The following is a 14,111-nucleotide window of genomic DNA, read 5'->3' on the forward strand; positions in this document are numbered from 1 at the left end:
ACAGAGTTCTCGTTTATCCAGGACATCTCCAAAAATATGCAACACTGTCATCAGCTATTTAAAAACAATCACAGAACAGAAGTGAAATCTTGCATTTTTAATGTATGAAATGCTCCAATTAGTAATAAATATATACTGCTGCGATTATTTATGACCACTTTGAATTTCATGTTTTTCGATAAATTAGCCACAATAATTTTGCTATTGTGAATCGATGAAGCGTCACTTTATCAAAATACAATCTGGCAACATCTTGCACTGAACATCTGGATAGAACACCAGTGCAACGATGCCCTGGATAGCCCATACAAATGTTGCATCCAGTGCAAAAAGAAAACAGTCGGAAATCGATATTACGATGTGTTACAAACGGAATGATAAACTTATTATACCACCATCACCATTCTATGGTGGTGAGTATAAAAACGAGTGTTTCAAACTTAAGTTCACTACTATCAATCTTTTCGTTTTTGATCGGTTAACCAGTTTGTGCAAAATAAAAAAAACCGATAAATTGGGATTTTTGGATAAACCGACTTTTTAAATACGGTTATTTGGACACCCTATTGAATATACTTTGGGGACTTTATAGAACCTAAATAGTGTACGAATTGTAGTTTGAGAGATCGTGATTGACAAAAAAAAATTAAAGCAGACACCAATTGTAAGTGAATGTTTCTAATTCACATAACCCTGGCTGTATAATCTACATAAATCTATGAGTGTGTGTGCATGTGAATATTATATAATTTGTTTTATTTTTCTCTTTCTCATACTCCTTTTTCCCCCTTTTTTCCATCCACAGGGAAGATTGTATGATAAGGATTCACAAAATGTTGCGAACTGGTAAATTGGATCATGCCATTGCATTAATGCGTGCTGCCAGGTAAGTTTAGTATTACCACTCTCAAGTAAGACCAAAATATCTTTCGTTTTGTATTTCGTCGATTCGATGATAATCTGTATAGGAGCGGCGGGGGTGGAAGAAGGAACCAGGAGACTAAAGTATTAAAGTGAATTGAAATCGACTATGGGTAAGATACCGGTTTCGAATTCCCCTCTAATGGTGGCGCTAATGGTATTTAGAATGTATTTTTGATTACTCTGTATTACCGCCGCAGCCCCCACCATCTCCACTCATTGGTGTGTATGAAAGCGTTTCGTTGTTGTTGTTTTTTTTTTTTCTTTAAAAAACTGTGTTAATTTGGCAGATAAGGATATATTGTTTTTTTTTTTTTTTTTGCAATCATGGAAAAGAGATTTCGTTTGTTTGATGAAAAAAAGGAGCTTACATTGAATCGGATTTCTGCTGAGTTGAGCAATTTGAAGATATTATTTGAACAATGACTAAGTCCAAGGTAATTGTCGGCAAAGAGTGAGTCGTAAAAAGATTTTGATGAAAATCAATTATTTTGTCGATAGCGTGAATCAAGAATACTATTTTGTGATAATTGTTTGGAGGTTTTTAATAAAGGGCGATTTGTTAAGAGCTTGATAACTTTTTTTTTAAAAAAACGCATAAAATTTGCAAAATCTCATCGGTTCTTTATTTGAAACGTTAGATTGGTCCATGACATTTACTTTTTGAAGATAATTTCATTTAAATGTTGACCGCGGCTGCGTCTTAGGTGGTCCATTCGGAAAGTCCAATTTTGGGCAACTTTTTCGAGCATTTCGGCCGGAATAGCCCGAATTTCTTCGGAAATGTTGTCTTCCAAAGCTGGAATAGTTGCTTATTTCTGTAGACTTTAGACTTGACGTAGCTCCACAAAAAATAGTCTAAAGGCGTCAAATCGCATGATCTTGGTGGCCAACTTACCGGTCCATTTCTTGAGATGAATTGTTCTCCGAAGTTTTCCCTCAAAATGGCCATAGAATCGCGAGCTGTGTGGCATGTAGCGCCATCTTGTTGAAACCACATGTCAACCAAGTTCAGTTCTTCCATTTTTGGCAACAAAAAGTTTGTTAGCATCGAACGATAGCGATCGCCATTCACCGTAACGTTGCGTCCAACAGCATCTTTGAAAAAATACGGTCCAATGATTCCACCAGCGTACAAACCACACCAAACAGTGCATTTTTCGGGATGCATGGGCAGTTCTTGAACGGCTTCTGGTTGCTCTTCACTCCAAATGCGGCAATTTTGCTTATTTACGTAGCCATTCAACCAGAAATGAGCCTCATCGCTGAACAAAATTTGTCGATAAACACATTTCGAACCGAACACTGATTTTGGTAATAAAATTCAATGATTTGCAAGCGTTGCTCGTTAGTAAGTCTATTCATGATGAAATGTCAAAGCATACTGAGCATCTTTCTCTTTGACACCATGTCTGAAATCCCACGTGATCTGTCAAATAATAATGCATGAAAATCCTAACCTCAAAAGAATCACCCTTTACATTAATTTTTGTTTGAAAATGACCTAAATGGTAAATTGTCCTAGGTAACGAGGTGAGCGATTACACTACCAACAGACGAAAAGTGGACAAAACCAATCAAGTTTACCACTTTAACACTTGCAACCAGCTGTTCTTACCAGTGCAAAAAAATGTTTGTTGCCTTATTAACTCTATTGTTACGTGTGTTGTAGTTCACCACTGTGGTATCACAATGGACTGAATAGTCTGAGTGAGCCTGAAATATCGGGCTGCCGCTATACCTAACCTAATCTAACCTACGTGTGCTGTGTACTATGTGACGCAGTCTCGTTGAGCCCACATGTCATGCAAGTTAAGCTCTTGCATATGGGACAAACAAGTTGGATATCATCTCACGGTAGCGCTCACAGTTACGTTACGATTCGCATCATCTTTGAAGAAGATTGGTCCAATGAAATCACCAGCCCCTAAACATCACCAAACTGTGACTTTTTCTGGATGCATTGGTATCTTTTGCACTGCTACTGGCTGATCTATACTACAAAATCGACAATTCTGCTTCGTCGATAAACACAATTTTCCGATTTTGAATATCGATTCAGTTAAATTAAACAAGTATATACAGCCGTAAGTTCGGCCAGAATCTTATGTACCCTCCACCATAGATTTCGTAGGAACTTCTACTAAAGACTGTTATCCACAATCGAATTACTTGGGTAATTGTACACGCACAGAAAAAACATGTTTGGACATGGTTGCCGCTTCCATTTAATGCTTATCTAGAGTATGTAATTGTCGCGAAAACATGTATTTTGTCTTTGTACACATAATTTTCGAACGGAGAAAAATATATGTTGGCAATAAGCAATTAAATGGTTCTCAAATGTGGCAAACATGTTCTATTATTAAAATTATAGAATTTGAGACCATTACATGGTCGGGAAAATCATGTACCTTGCCATTCAATTTTTTTTTTTAAGTTTTTTGCAAAAAAGTATTTTTATAGGTTGCGTATAGACATGTCTAGAACCGTTACATGGCCATAAAGACCATGTACATTGTTTTCGTGACCATTTCATTTTTTAACTTTTTTGCAGCAAAAAGAATTTTATAAAAACATTGAGCAGGTACACACGATTTTGATTTTGCGCGTCAGTCGTGTGTTGATTGTTTCTTGGAATGGACGGAGAATACGGAATTACTGTGGTTTGTGTAAATTTATTTATTCAGAAGTGGCACGTGGTTTTATGTGGTTTTATTTTTTTTAGAACCATGTTCACTGAACCAACATGGTTGCAGGTGAAAATATTACATGGTCGCCGCAAAAATAGCTCCAATCATATTATTTTGCTCTTCAAATATGATTATGACAATCATGTTTCTTCTCTGCGTGTAATACTTACCGATGGAAAGGTATCTTAAAATTTTTTAAATTGTAAGTTAGTCCATACTTGGTATATATTAGACAAAAAAAAGGTCTACATATACTTACGAACAGATATGGACTTTTGCGCGGTAATTAAGGGCCCAGACTTGAAATCGCTTTATATGGGGGCTATATACAATTACGAACCGATATAGACACATTTTTGTGTGATTGGGATCGGTTTATCTAAAGGCTATATAAAAATAGACGGTTTGGACTATATAATCATGGACCCATATGGACTAATTTTTGCATTGTTGTTAGTGTCCATATACTCCGGAGGCTCCGGAAGTCAAATCTGGGGGATCGGTTTATATGAGAGCTATATATGCTTATGAACCGATATGGACCAATTTCGGCATGGTTGTTAAAGACCATATAATAACACCACGTTCCAAATTTCAACCGTATCGGATGAATTTTGCTTCTCCAAAAGGCTCCGGAGGTAAAATCTGGGAACCTGTTTATATGGGGCTATATATAATTATGCATCGCTATGGACCAATTTTTGTATGGTTATTAGAGACAATATGCTTATACCTCGTAGCAAATTTCAACCGGATTGGATGAAATTTGTTCCTCCAAGAGGCTGCGGCACTACGTACCAAATTTCAACGGGATCGGATGTAAATTCGCTTCAGTTTTTTTGGTGCCAATTGACCCCTATTTCTAAGCAGTTAGAATTTTATACTGGTCATGGGACTGGTTGGTAGCCAGTTGGTAGCCACTTCATGTATTTGTCTTTAGAACACAATGAAGCGATCCCCTAACCGGTTTATATGTCTCTATCATAGGGTTAATTAACACCTTTCTGGCCCATTTGCATTTATAACAGGGACAGTCTATTTTTAGTTATATTTTTTCAGTTATATTTTCCCTACATTTGTTCATTTTCTACCAATATCACAATCATTTAAATTAACGTTTCGACGCTATGTGTTCAATGGCGTTTGTGACTGAGTGTGTTAAGGCGTTCTGTTATGGTGCCAGTAAACACAGGTTCAAAACCTGGTCGAAGCGAAAAAGTTTTTCAAATTGTGAAATTTAATTATAAGAAAATAAAAGTAAAAAAAAACATTGATAAAAATTAAAAGTAAAATTGGTGGAAAAAATTGTTTTTTGGACTGTCTCTCTAACATGTCTATTCGAATGGGCCGATCCGCCCACTGCCACGCCCACTTTTAAATGAAGATTTTATTATTATTACAATTATTTTACTTTTTTCTTCAAGTTGTTATGGTAGACTTCTCTCTTTTTAATGTTTTTGCATTATTATTACAGTACTGGGAGTTGTTTTCTATCCAATATTTAATAATTTCTGCGTTTCGATTGTAACTCCGTAATTATAATGGGGTAGCTTCATTAGCACTTATAAGCGGCAAAATTTATGTTTGCAAGAAAGACAACATCTCAAACTTTCTAACGCAGTATAGAACTCTACCAATCCGTTCCAAGTTAGTAAGTTCTACTCCAGAGAACATGGGACATACATTAAATTAAGCAAAGACAAAATCACACATTCGCTGTTAATTTTTACTAAAAATACATACCTTGACTTAAATTTTACATTTCAAATTAAGTTTATAACTTTAAAAGCTTTTTTTTATCAGCAAAATCTCTAAAGCACCTTGCTAAACTATGAATTCAAGAAAAAAAAACAATAACAATGAGTTGCCACTTCGTCGGCCTGAAACGGCAAAACGGGCTGCCATATTGTTTTACCATTTTGGATTTGTTTTTGGTAATGTGTTGACAACTTTTTCGTAGCACCAAATGTTTAATTTTCACAAGTTCAAAAATTGATTTTATGCGTGAGATTTCGGTCATTTGGTCCAATGTGCATTGGAGGACACAAACATACACCAAGATCGGGGTATATATTACAATTATCGATTAGGCTGAACTTAAATATCAAATATCAATTGACCTACAATAGCTCGATTATAAGAACCGTCTTCCTTATGCCGATTATGAAAGATATGTAGCGCTACACAGAAAAAATATTGTTCTAAGGCCAAGGATTTTCTGTCCTCAAAATACGAATGCGAATTTTGCTTAGCATGGAGGACTAATTTTTCTGATATACAATTTTTTCCTTGTCCAAAAATTGATAAATTTTTCAATGTAAAGAGTGATTCTTTTGAGGTTAGGATATTCATGCATTAGTATTTGACAGATCACGTGAGATTTCAGACATGGTGTCAAAGAGAAAGATGCTCAGTATGCTTTGACATTTCATCATGAATAGACTTACTAACGAGCAACGCTTGCAAATCATTGAATTTTATTACCAAAATCAGTGGCAGAAAATCCGCTTTTTTATCGACAAATTTTGTTCAGCGATGAGGCTCATTTCTGGTTGAATGGCTACGTAAATAAGCAAAATTGCCGCATTTGGAGTGAAGAGCAACCAGAAGCCGTTCAAGAACTGCCCATGCATCCCGAAAAATGCACTGTTTGGTGTGGTTTGTACGCTGGTGGAATCATTGGACCGTATTTTTTCAAAGATGCTGTTGGACGCAACGTTACGGTGAATGGCGATCGCTATCGTTCGATGCTAACAAACTTTTTGTTGCCAAAAATGGAAGAACTGAACTTGGTTGACATGTGGTTTCAACAAGATGGCGCTACATGCCACACAGCTCGCGATTCTATGGCCATTTTGAGGTAAAACTTCGGAGAACAATTCATCTCAAGAAATGGACCGGTAAGTTGGCCACCAAGATCATGCGATTTGACGCCTTTAGACTATTTTTTGTGGAGCTACGTCAAGTCTAAAGTCTACAGAAATAAGCAACTATTCCAGCTTTGGAAGACAACATTTCCGAAGAAATTCGGGCTATTCCGGCCGAAATGCTCGAAAAAGTTGCCCAAAATTGGACTTTCCGAATGGACCACCTAAGACGCAGCCGCGGTCAACATTTAAATGAAATTATCTTCAAAAAGTAAATGTCATGGACCAATCTAACGTTTCAAATAAAGAACCGATGAGATTTTGCAAATTTTATGCGTTTTTTTTTTTTTAAAGTTATCAAGCTCTTAACAAATCACCCTTTAGTTGTTTAGTCCTTATATGGGTTAAGTGATTCTACTTAAAATTGGGTATCCTAGCATAAAAGAAAATTTTGTTTTAAATTATTATTTGGCTTTATTAATTCAGAAAAATTTTTCAAAATGAATGAAATCATCTTTAAATTTGTTGACATTATGTGTCTTGACTACAAAGCAAACATCATTTAGAAATTGGATATGTTTTTCAATACTTTATTCTAAACACATTTTTGTCTTGAAAGATAGCATAATATCTACTTGTAGTCGAGCTTAATTTGAAAGTTGAAGTTGTCATAAAAAATTTTAATGGACTTTAATGGAAGAAAAATCTGAAAAAAGCGTCTAAATTAAAATTTGTTTGTATCCTTACTTCAATTCTCCGCATCTTTGCCTCGGAATAAATACCAAAATCATTAGTGTAAAGATAAAATCTTTGGAACAGGGGATTCTTTTTTCAGCGTAGTATAGTCGCTAGTGAAACCCAACTATTTTTCATTTATGTTACTAATTTCGTGGAATCAAATGAATTTAATATCTACTTCTTCTACACAGAAGTTTGTTTGTTTTAAAAATTACATCGTAGTAATTTGCTACAATCTTTATTGCATACAAATGTTACTATTTTCAACGTTTCACGATGGGAAAACTTTTTCGTGGCTCTAAAATTATTTACCACATCAGATTATTTTACTAAATTTTATCGTAAAACATGCTCGGCTATTCTCATGCCGCTCACTATGTCTACTTTTACACCTTATGGCAATAGTCGAACTTACAATACCATTTGCTGGCTATGTATCAGACTTAAAAATTCTTTTATTTTTTCTTCTTCACTTCTACTATGCCGCCGAGTGGAAAAGGCATGCAGTCAAATGTATTATGCATAATAAATTAAGTTTTCCTTGCAAACATTCTTCTTACTTCTAGTTTTCGCTGTTACTAAAGATATGCATTTTTTACTTCCCTTAACACTTCTCGTTCTTTTCTGATAAGGCAAACAATTGATGTGGTAGCTTTTTTTAATGTTTGCACAGTGTTCTATTTGAGAAAGAAATAATTTTAGAACACATAAATGGAGAATTTTATTAGAACCGACTATGTGCCACTAGTTTGATTCATAAAGTCGGTTTGTATGCATTTATCTTATGGTGATTTCGTTTGGGAAAAAAGTGTTGCATACAAATGGTACAACATTTTATGGTGTTACCTCAGTGCTGCCGAAACCCTTGCAATGGCAACACCGTTTGCATGCGAAAACGAACAAAAAAGGTGCAACACTGATATAAAATCAAAACAAAAGAAATTTGGCGGAAATATTCCGATTATTATTAACAACTATTATTGGAATTTCGACTAACACGTAAAATTTTTCTTGAACTAAGGGATATTGTTAAAACTTTTGATTTCATATATTTTTAATGATCTTACTTCTACTTCAGAGTACAAATTAATTACATCCTCAACAAAGTTTTTAACTCGCCGTTGGTTATTTCGTCCAAGCAATGATGTCGTAACTTCTTCGTCGTCGGAAGAAGAACTAATCTCCAATAGCGCATCCACTATGGTGTTGGCCAAAAAAAACGCGTTTGCTTTTTGCATTTTGCTTTTATTTTAAATACATTTAATATCGAATTTGTTATAGCGGCACTAACCAATTGAAATTATTCTTCTTGGTAAATTAATCAGCTGTAGTGAGGAAATTGAAAAGCAACCACAATACACGCGTCACACACTTTCTTTTGTATTTTCAACAACGCCATTATTTAGGTCGATGAATAAAAGCGTCTTCAACATCTGATTGAAGGTGTAAGCAGCTACGGTGTAGAATGGGTTACACTTTTGCTCTTGCGATGGGTAACACCCCGTCAATCGAACGTGCTCTTTGAACACAATGTTAGTAAAAAAATATAGGAAACATTTAAATATGAACCAATTTTGAGGCAACTTCGCAAAAGTGTATTTATGATTTATCGGTCGATAGATGTGTAATAGAGTAATAGGAAAATTTGAGTCATTCTGATAAGTTTTCGACTTGGCAGTGGCGATTTGATAAGGAAAATATAGGTATTTCGGCCAGTTTTACCTAAATAGGAAAAACATATATATGGAATCTATATCGAAATCTGAACCGATTGCAATCAAATTTCACATGCATAGTTACTTTTACTTCCTGTGCAAAATTTCACATAAATCGGATTACAACTTTGACCTCTGTGGACATATGACGGAAAATCGGGCGAAAAATATATATGGGAGCTATATTAAAATCTGAACCGATTTCAACCAAAATAAACACGCATATGAAGAACCTTAATTCTACTGCCTGTGCAAAGTTTCAAGTTCAATTCTACTCCCTCTGCAAAATTTCTCGTAAATTAGAGTAGCACTTTTCCCTCTGTGGGCATATTACTCCAAATCGGGCGAATGATATATATGGGAGCTATATCTAAATCTGAACCGACTTCAACTAAATTTTGCACAATTAAAGATACTATAAAACGTACTCCTTGTGCAAAATTTCAAGCAACTCATGGCAAAACTCTGGCTTTTGAGGCCTTATAAATCCAAATCGGACAAAAGATATATATGGGAGCTATATCTAAATCGGAACAGGTTTTAACCAAATTAAACACACTTAACGATACTATTAAACGTACTTGTTGTGCAAAATTTGAAGCAAATCAGGGCAAAACTCTGGCTTTTGGGACCATATAAGTCCAAATCGGTCGAAAGATATATAGGGGATCTATATCTAAATCTGAACCGATTTCAACTAAATTTGGCACAATTAACGATACTATTAAACGTACTCGTTGTGCAAAATTTGAAGCAAATCAGGGCAAAACTCTCGCTTTTGGGGCCATATAAGTCCAAATCGGACGAAAGATATATATGGGAGCTATATAAATCTGAACCGATTTAGCTGATATTTGGCAGTTTCTACGGGACTGACAAAACATTCAGATGTACAAAATTTGAAGAACGTCGGTTCGTAAATACGTGACTTATGATCACATCGGTGATAACTATATATGGCCAAAATCAATAGCGATTGTCTTCTACCCGAAGAAAGACGTTATGTCAAATTTGAAGACGATCGGACTTAAACTGCGACCTGTACTTTGTGCACAAAATTACATATACAGACAGACGGACGGACAGACAGACAGACGGACATCGCTAAATCGACTCAGAATTTAATTCTAAGCCGATTGGTATACTAAAAGATGGTCTATGACAATTATTTCTTGGCGTTACATACAAATGCACAAACTTATTATACCCTGTACCACAGTAGTGGTGAAGGGTATAAATAGTAATTGATAAAAGTAATATGGACTTGTCGTAGGACGGATGTCCACCATTGCAACTGCCGTTGCACCGAGTTTTCACTTCTTAAGGTGTGATCAGAATTTAGTGTTTTAAATGTGAAAATTTTGTAATATGTTCCCAAATACATAATTTTTATAATTTTTTATAATTTTTAATATATTCCAACTCTTGTCTTAAACTTTTGCCCTTGAATATTTTCCAAAAGTATCGATTTGTCTAGAATATATATACCATTTTTGAATAATTTTTACCATTACATTACATTTTTAACCTATTAAAAAACAACAACAACAAATAGCCCATTAAAATATGAAAAACGAGTTAATGTGGCAGTGTTGGCCTGTCCCAAACTGTGACTTTTGCGACATACGTTTACGATGGTATAAAACGTATGTCGCAAAAGCGTAAACCTAGTGTAGAAAACCTAATTTTGAAATAAAGAAATTGTGAAATTTTTTTACTTAATTTACCTAGGCTCCCCGATAAATTGTATGCAAAATGCTTTGTATTAATTCAAAACTACTAGATTTACATCTTTCATTCCCAACTTCAAACGAATGAAGTTATAGGAAGCACGCCCAAAATAAACCCAGCCAACTGCACTCAAATCGATGATTTGACAGTAGCAAAGGAAAAGAGATATGTTTGTACGAATTTATTTCGGCATAAGCCGGCTATCATGTAAAACCTTTTTTCGGAAGGTTCAAGTGTGGTTCACTTTGGGTTTAGTGAACAGCCTGAATTTATTCTGATAATTGGTTGAAAGTTTTGCTGCAAGTAGAGGATGCTGATGAGGAATGTGGTAATTCCGAAACGTCCATCCAACCATCTTGCAGTCTATAGGGCTTTGCCCAAATAAATTTGACAAATATTCTTTTCCTCTATTGGTTAAGCTACACTTGTAGCTTAGTCAATGCATGGTTTTAAGCTGAAATCAAAAACATCAAAATGATTGAAGAATAAACCAACAATAGCAAAACAAAACGAATTAATTGAACCTACAAGTTCAGTCCATTAATTTTTAGCTAGCGGCTATTTTTAGTAATCGGAAAATTTTAAATATATGCGTCGAGTAATTGAAAATCCTGGATTTGTGGCAAATTTTGTGAAAAAATCGGGAACTTCCTAGAGACGAATTTTCGAGACAATTCAGGCGAATTCCGGTCATCTGGCAAGCCTAATCGTTATGATTTCATGTTGTATAAATTATTATTATAAGTGTAAAAACACTACAACAACACAACATTGAATATAGCATTTACATAAATGCACAAATAATTATGAAAGTCAACCTAAACTATCACAGTGATCTTGTTTCTTACGGCTACGATAAGAGTTGGAAGTAAAAACTATTAACTTATTCTTATTAAAAAAATATTAGGTTGCAGTAAAATTTGACTATTTTTTCGTTATTATCCACAGCTCAAGACAATTTTCCTCATCCAAGTATGTCTCAAAAATTTTATGAACTAAACCTAGGTTTAAAATTCAATGACCAATAAGTTCAATGTACACTCAAAAAAAGTTTACTTGGATCCAAAGAGTTTGACCTTCCCTTAAGGATTTTGGTATTGATTCCGAGCCAAAGATGCTGCTTCTTTAAAATAAAGAAATTCTTTTAGAGACCTATCTGGCTTTAAATCTAGGACCAATAAAATTAAAATTAGGATTGAAATCTAATTTACCAAATTTTCATTCTCTTTTCGCGGTACTCACGTACAAACAAATGCCAGTTTAAAAATCCAAATTATAACGGATACTTCAAAGTACAAAATGTTTTCTTAATTCCAAAAAAAAAAAAAAAAAAAAAAAAAAAAAACTTTAAACCAAGGACGCTAAATCCTCAAAATAAGTCTTAGCCTATACTTGAAGCGTTTTCATCGTAAATCTAAGGTTTCAATATTTCAGTTAATTTAAGGACAATTTCTTTAAATCAAAAATGTGTTTCTTTACTTTACGGAAAAGTAGCCTTAGTGCGAAGAATATAAACTTTATTTTAATTCAAATTTCATTACTTTAAATAAATTTGTCCTTAATATTTTGTAAATTTCGCATCCTAAAATTTAGGTTGCGTAATCCTTAATATCACGTAAATATTTTTTCAGTGTAGACTAAAGAAGTACAAATTCCCAACAACAAAGTAAGAATGCGGAGCCACCGTGGTGCAATGGTTAGCATGTCCGCCTTGCATACACAAGGTCGTGGGTTCGATTCCTGCTACGACTGAACACCAAAAAGTTTTTCAGCGGTGGATTATCCCACCTCAGTATCACAATGGACTGAATAGTCTAAGTGAGCCTGAATCTTAATCGGGCTGCCACTTTAACCTAACCCACCTCAGTAATGCTGGTGATATTTCTGAGGGTTTCAAAGCTTCTCTAAGTGGTTTCACTGGAATGTGGAACGCCGTTCGGACTCGGCTATAAAAAGGAGGTCTCTTGTCATTGAGCTTAACATGGAATCGGGCAGCACTCAGTGAGAGAGAAGAGAAGTTCACCACTATGGTATCACAATGGACTGAATAGTCTAAGTGAACCTGATACATCGGGCTGCCACATAACCTAACCTAACCTAAGTAAAAATGCACTACAGCATAGTAAAAGAGTCATGATTTGGCGCCAATGATTTTTTTTTGATTTGTATGTGACGATTGTGTTTCGTAACAGGCAGTTATGTGGATATCCACCCATCCACCCATACATTAGCCAGAAAATCACACTAAAAGAATCCACACTCAAACAACAGTGAACCCACCAGAAGGAAACTTTTGATTAGTTTTAGAAAATTTTGGTTAATTTAAGAAAATGATAACTAAACTGCATTACAAACGCAGATGTCACGCCGATTTCTCCAAGATAAGTAAATATTTTTCAACAAATTCAAAAAAAAACTTACTAGACATAATTATTTTTTTTTTACTTGTTAAAGAAAATTTTTGTTGGAAGCAATTAGAGTTCAAAATTTTAACCATGTCTTTGTGGTAAAATTTACAAATTTTAAGAAATTCTGATCTATTTTGTGGAAGACACGAATGTAGTAAGTCGTTATGCTTCATTTGTGTACAATCTTTTTGCTTTTTTTAGTTTATTTAACTAAAGCTCACAAAAATTTATTGAGGGCAAGGAAACTTTCTTACAACATAAAAATTCCATGCACTAAAATAGAATTAAAATGACTATAGTCCCATATAAGGTTATTTTTTTAGTGTACGTACTCGATTGTGCATATTACACAAGAGCCAAGAGACAGACTTACTTATAGTGAGCCACCGTGGTGCAATGGTTAGCATTCCCGCCTTTCACTGCAATGTAGAACGCCGTTCGGACTCGGCTATAAAAAGGAGGACCTCCTTGTCATAGAGCTTAACATACACTCAAAAAAAAGTTTACTTGGATCCAAAGATTTTGACCTTTCTTTAAGGATTTTCGTATTGATTCCGAGCCAAAGATGCGGCTTCTTTAAAATAAAGACATTTTTTGTCTTTAAATCTAGGATCGATAAAATTAAAATTGGCTACAGATCTCATTCATCGAATTTATATTCTCTGTTTGCGATATATTAATAAAGGTATTCATATACAAACAAATTTCACATTCAAAATCCAAATTATGCCAAGTACTTCAAAGTAAAAACTGTTTTCTTAGTGCTACAAAAAAAACTTTAAACCTAAGATGCAAATCCTTAAAATAAGTCTTAGCCTATATTTGAAGCGTTTTTATCTTAAATTTAAAAATTCAATATGTCAGCTGAGTTGAAGACGATTTCTTTAAATTAAATATATTTTTCTTTATTTTAAGGAACATTTGCCTTACTTCAAAGATCTAGAACTTCAACAGAGGGACGCAAAATTTCAAGATTTGTGTCCTAAATTTAATGGAAAAAATGTTAAAGCAAGGATTATAAACTTTCTTTTAATTAAA

General features: G+C 34.4%; 1 protein-coding gene across 1 annotated transcript in view; it reads left to right on the forward strand.

Moving 5' to 3' along the window:
* Positions 1-14,111, forward strand: part of timeout (circadian regulator timeout) — a 1,081,463-nt gene that overhangs the window by 362,860 nt on the left and 704,492 nt on the right. Inside the window, exon 10 of the mRNA XM_075291454.1 lies at positions 806-886. Within this exon, the coding sequence (XP_075147569.1) occupies positions 806-886 (81 nt within the window). The remainder of the gene's footprint in view (positions 1-805; positions 887-14,111) is intronic.

Source organism: Haematobia irritans, chromosome 1, assembly GCF_050003625.1.
Source record: "Haematobia irritans isolate KBUSLIRL chromosome 1, ASM5000362v1, whole genome shotgun sequence".
NCBI classification, from domain to species: Eukaryota; Metazoa; Arthropoda; class Insecta; order Diptera; family Muscidae; genus Haematobia; species Haematobia irritans.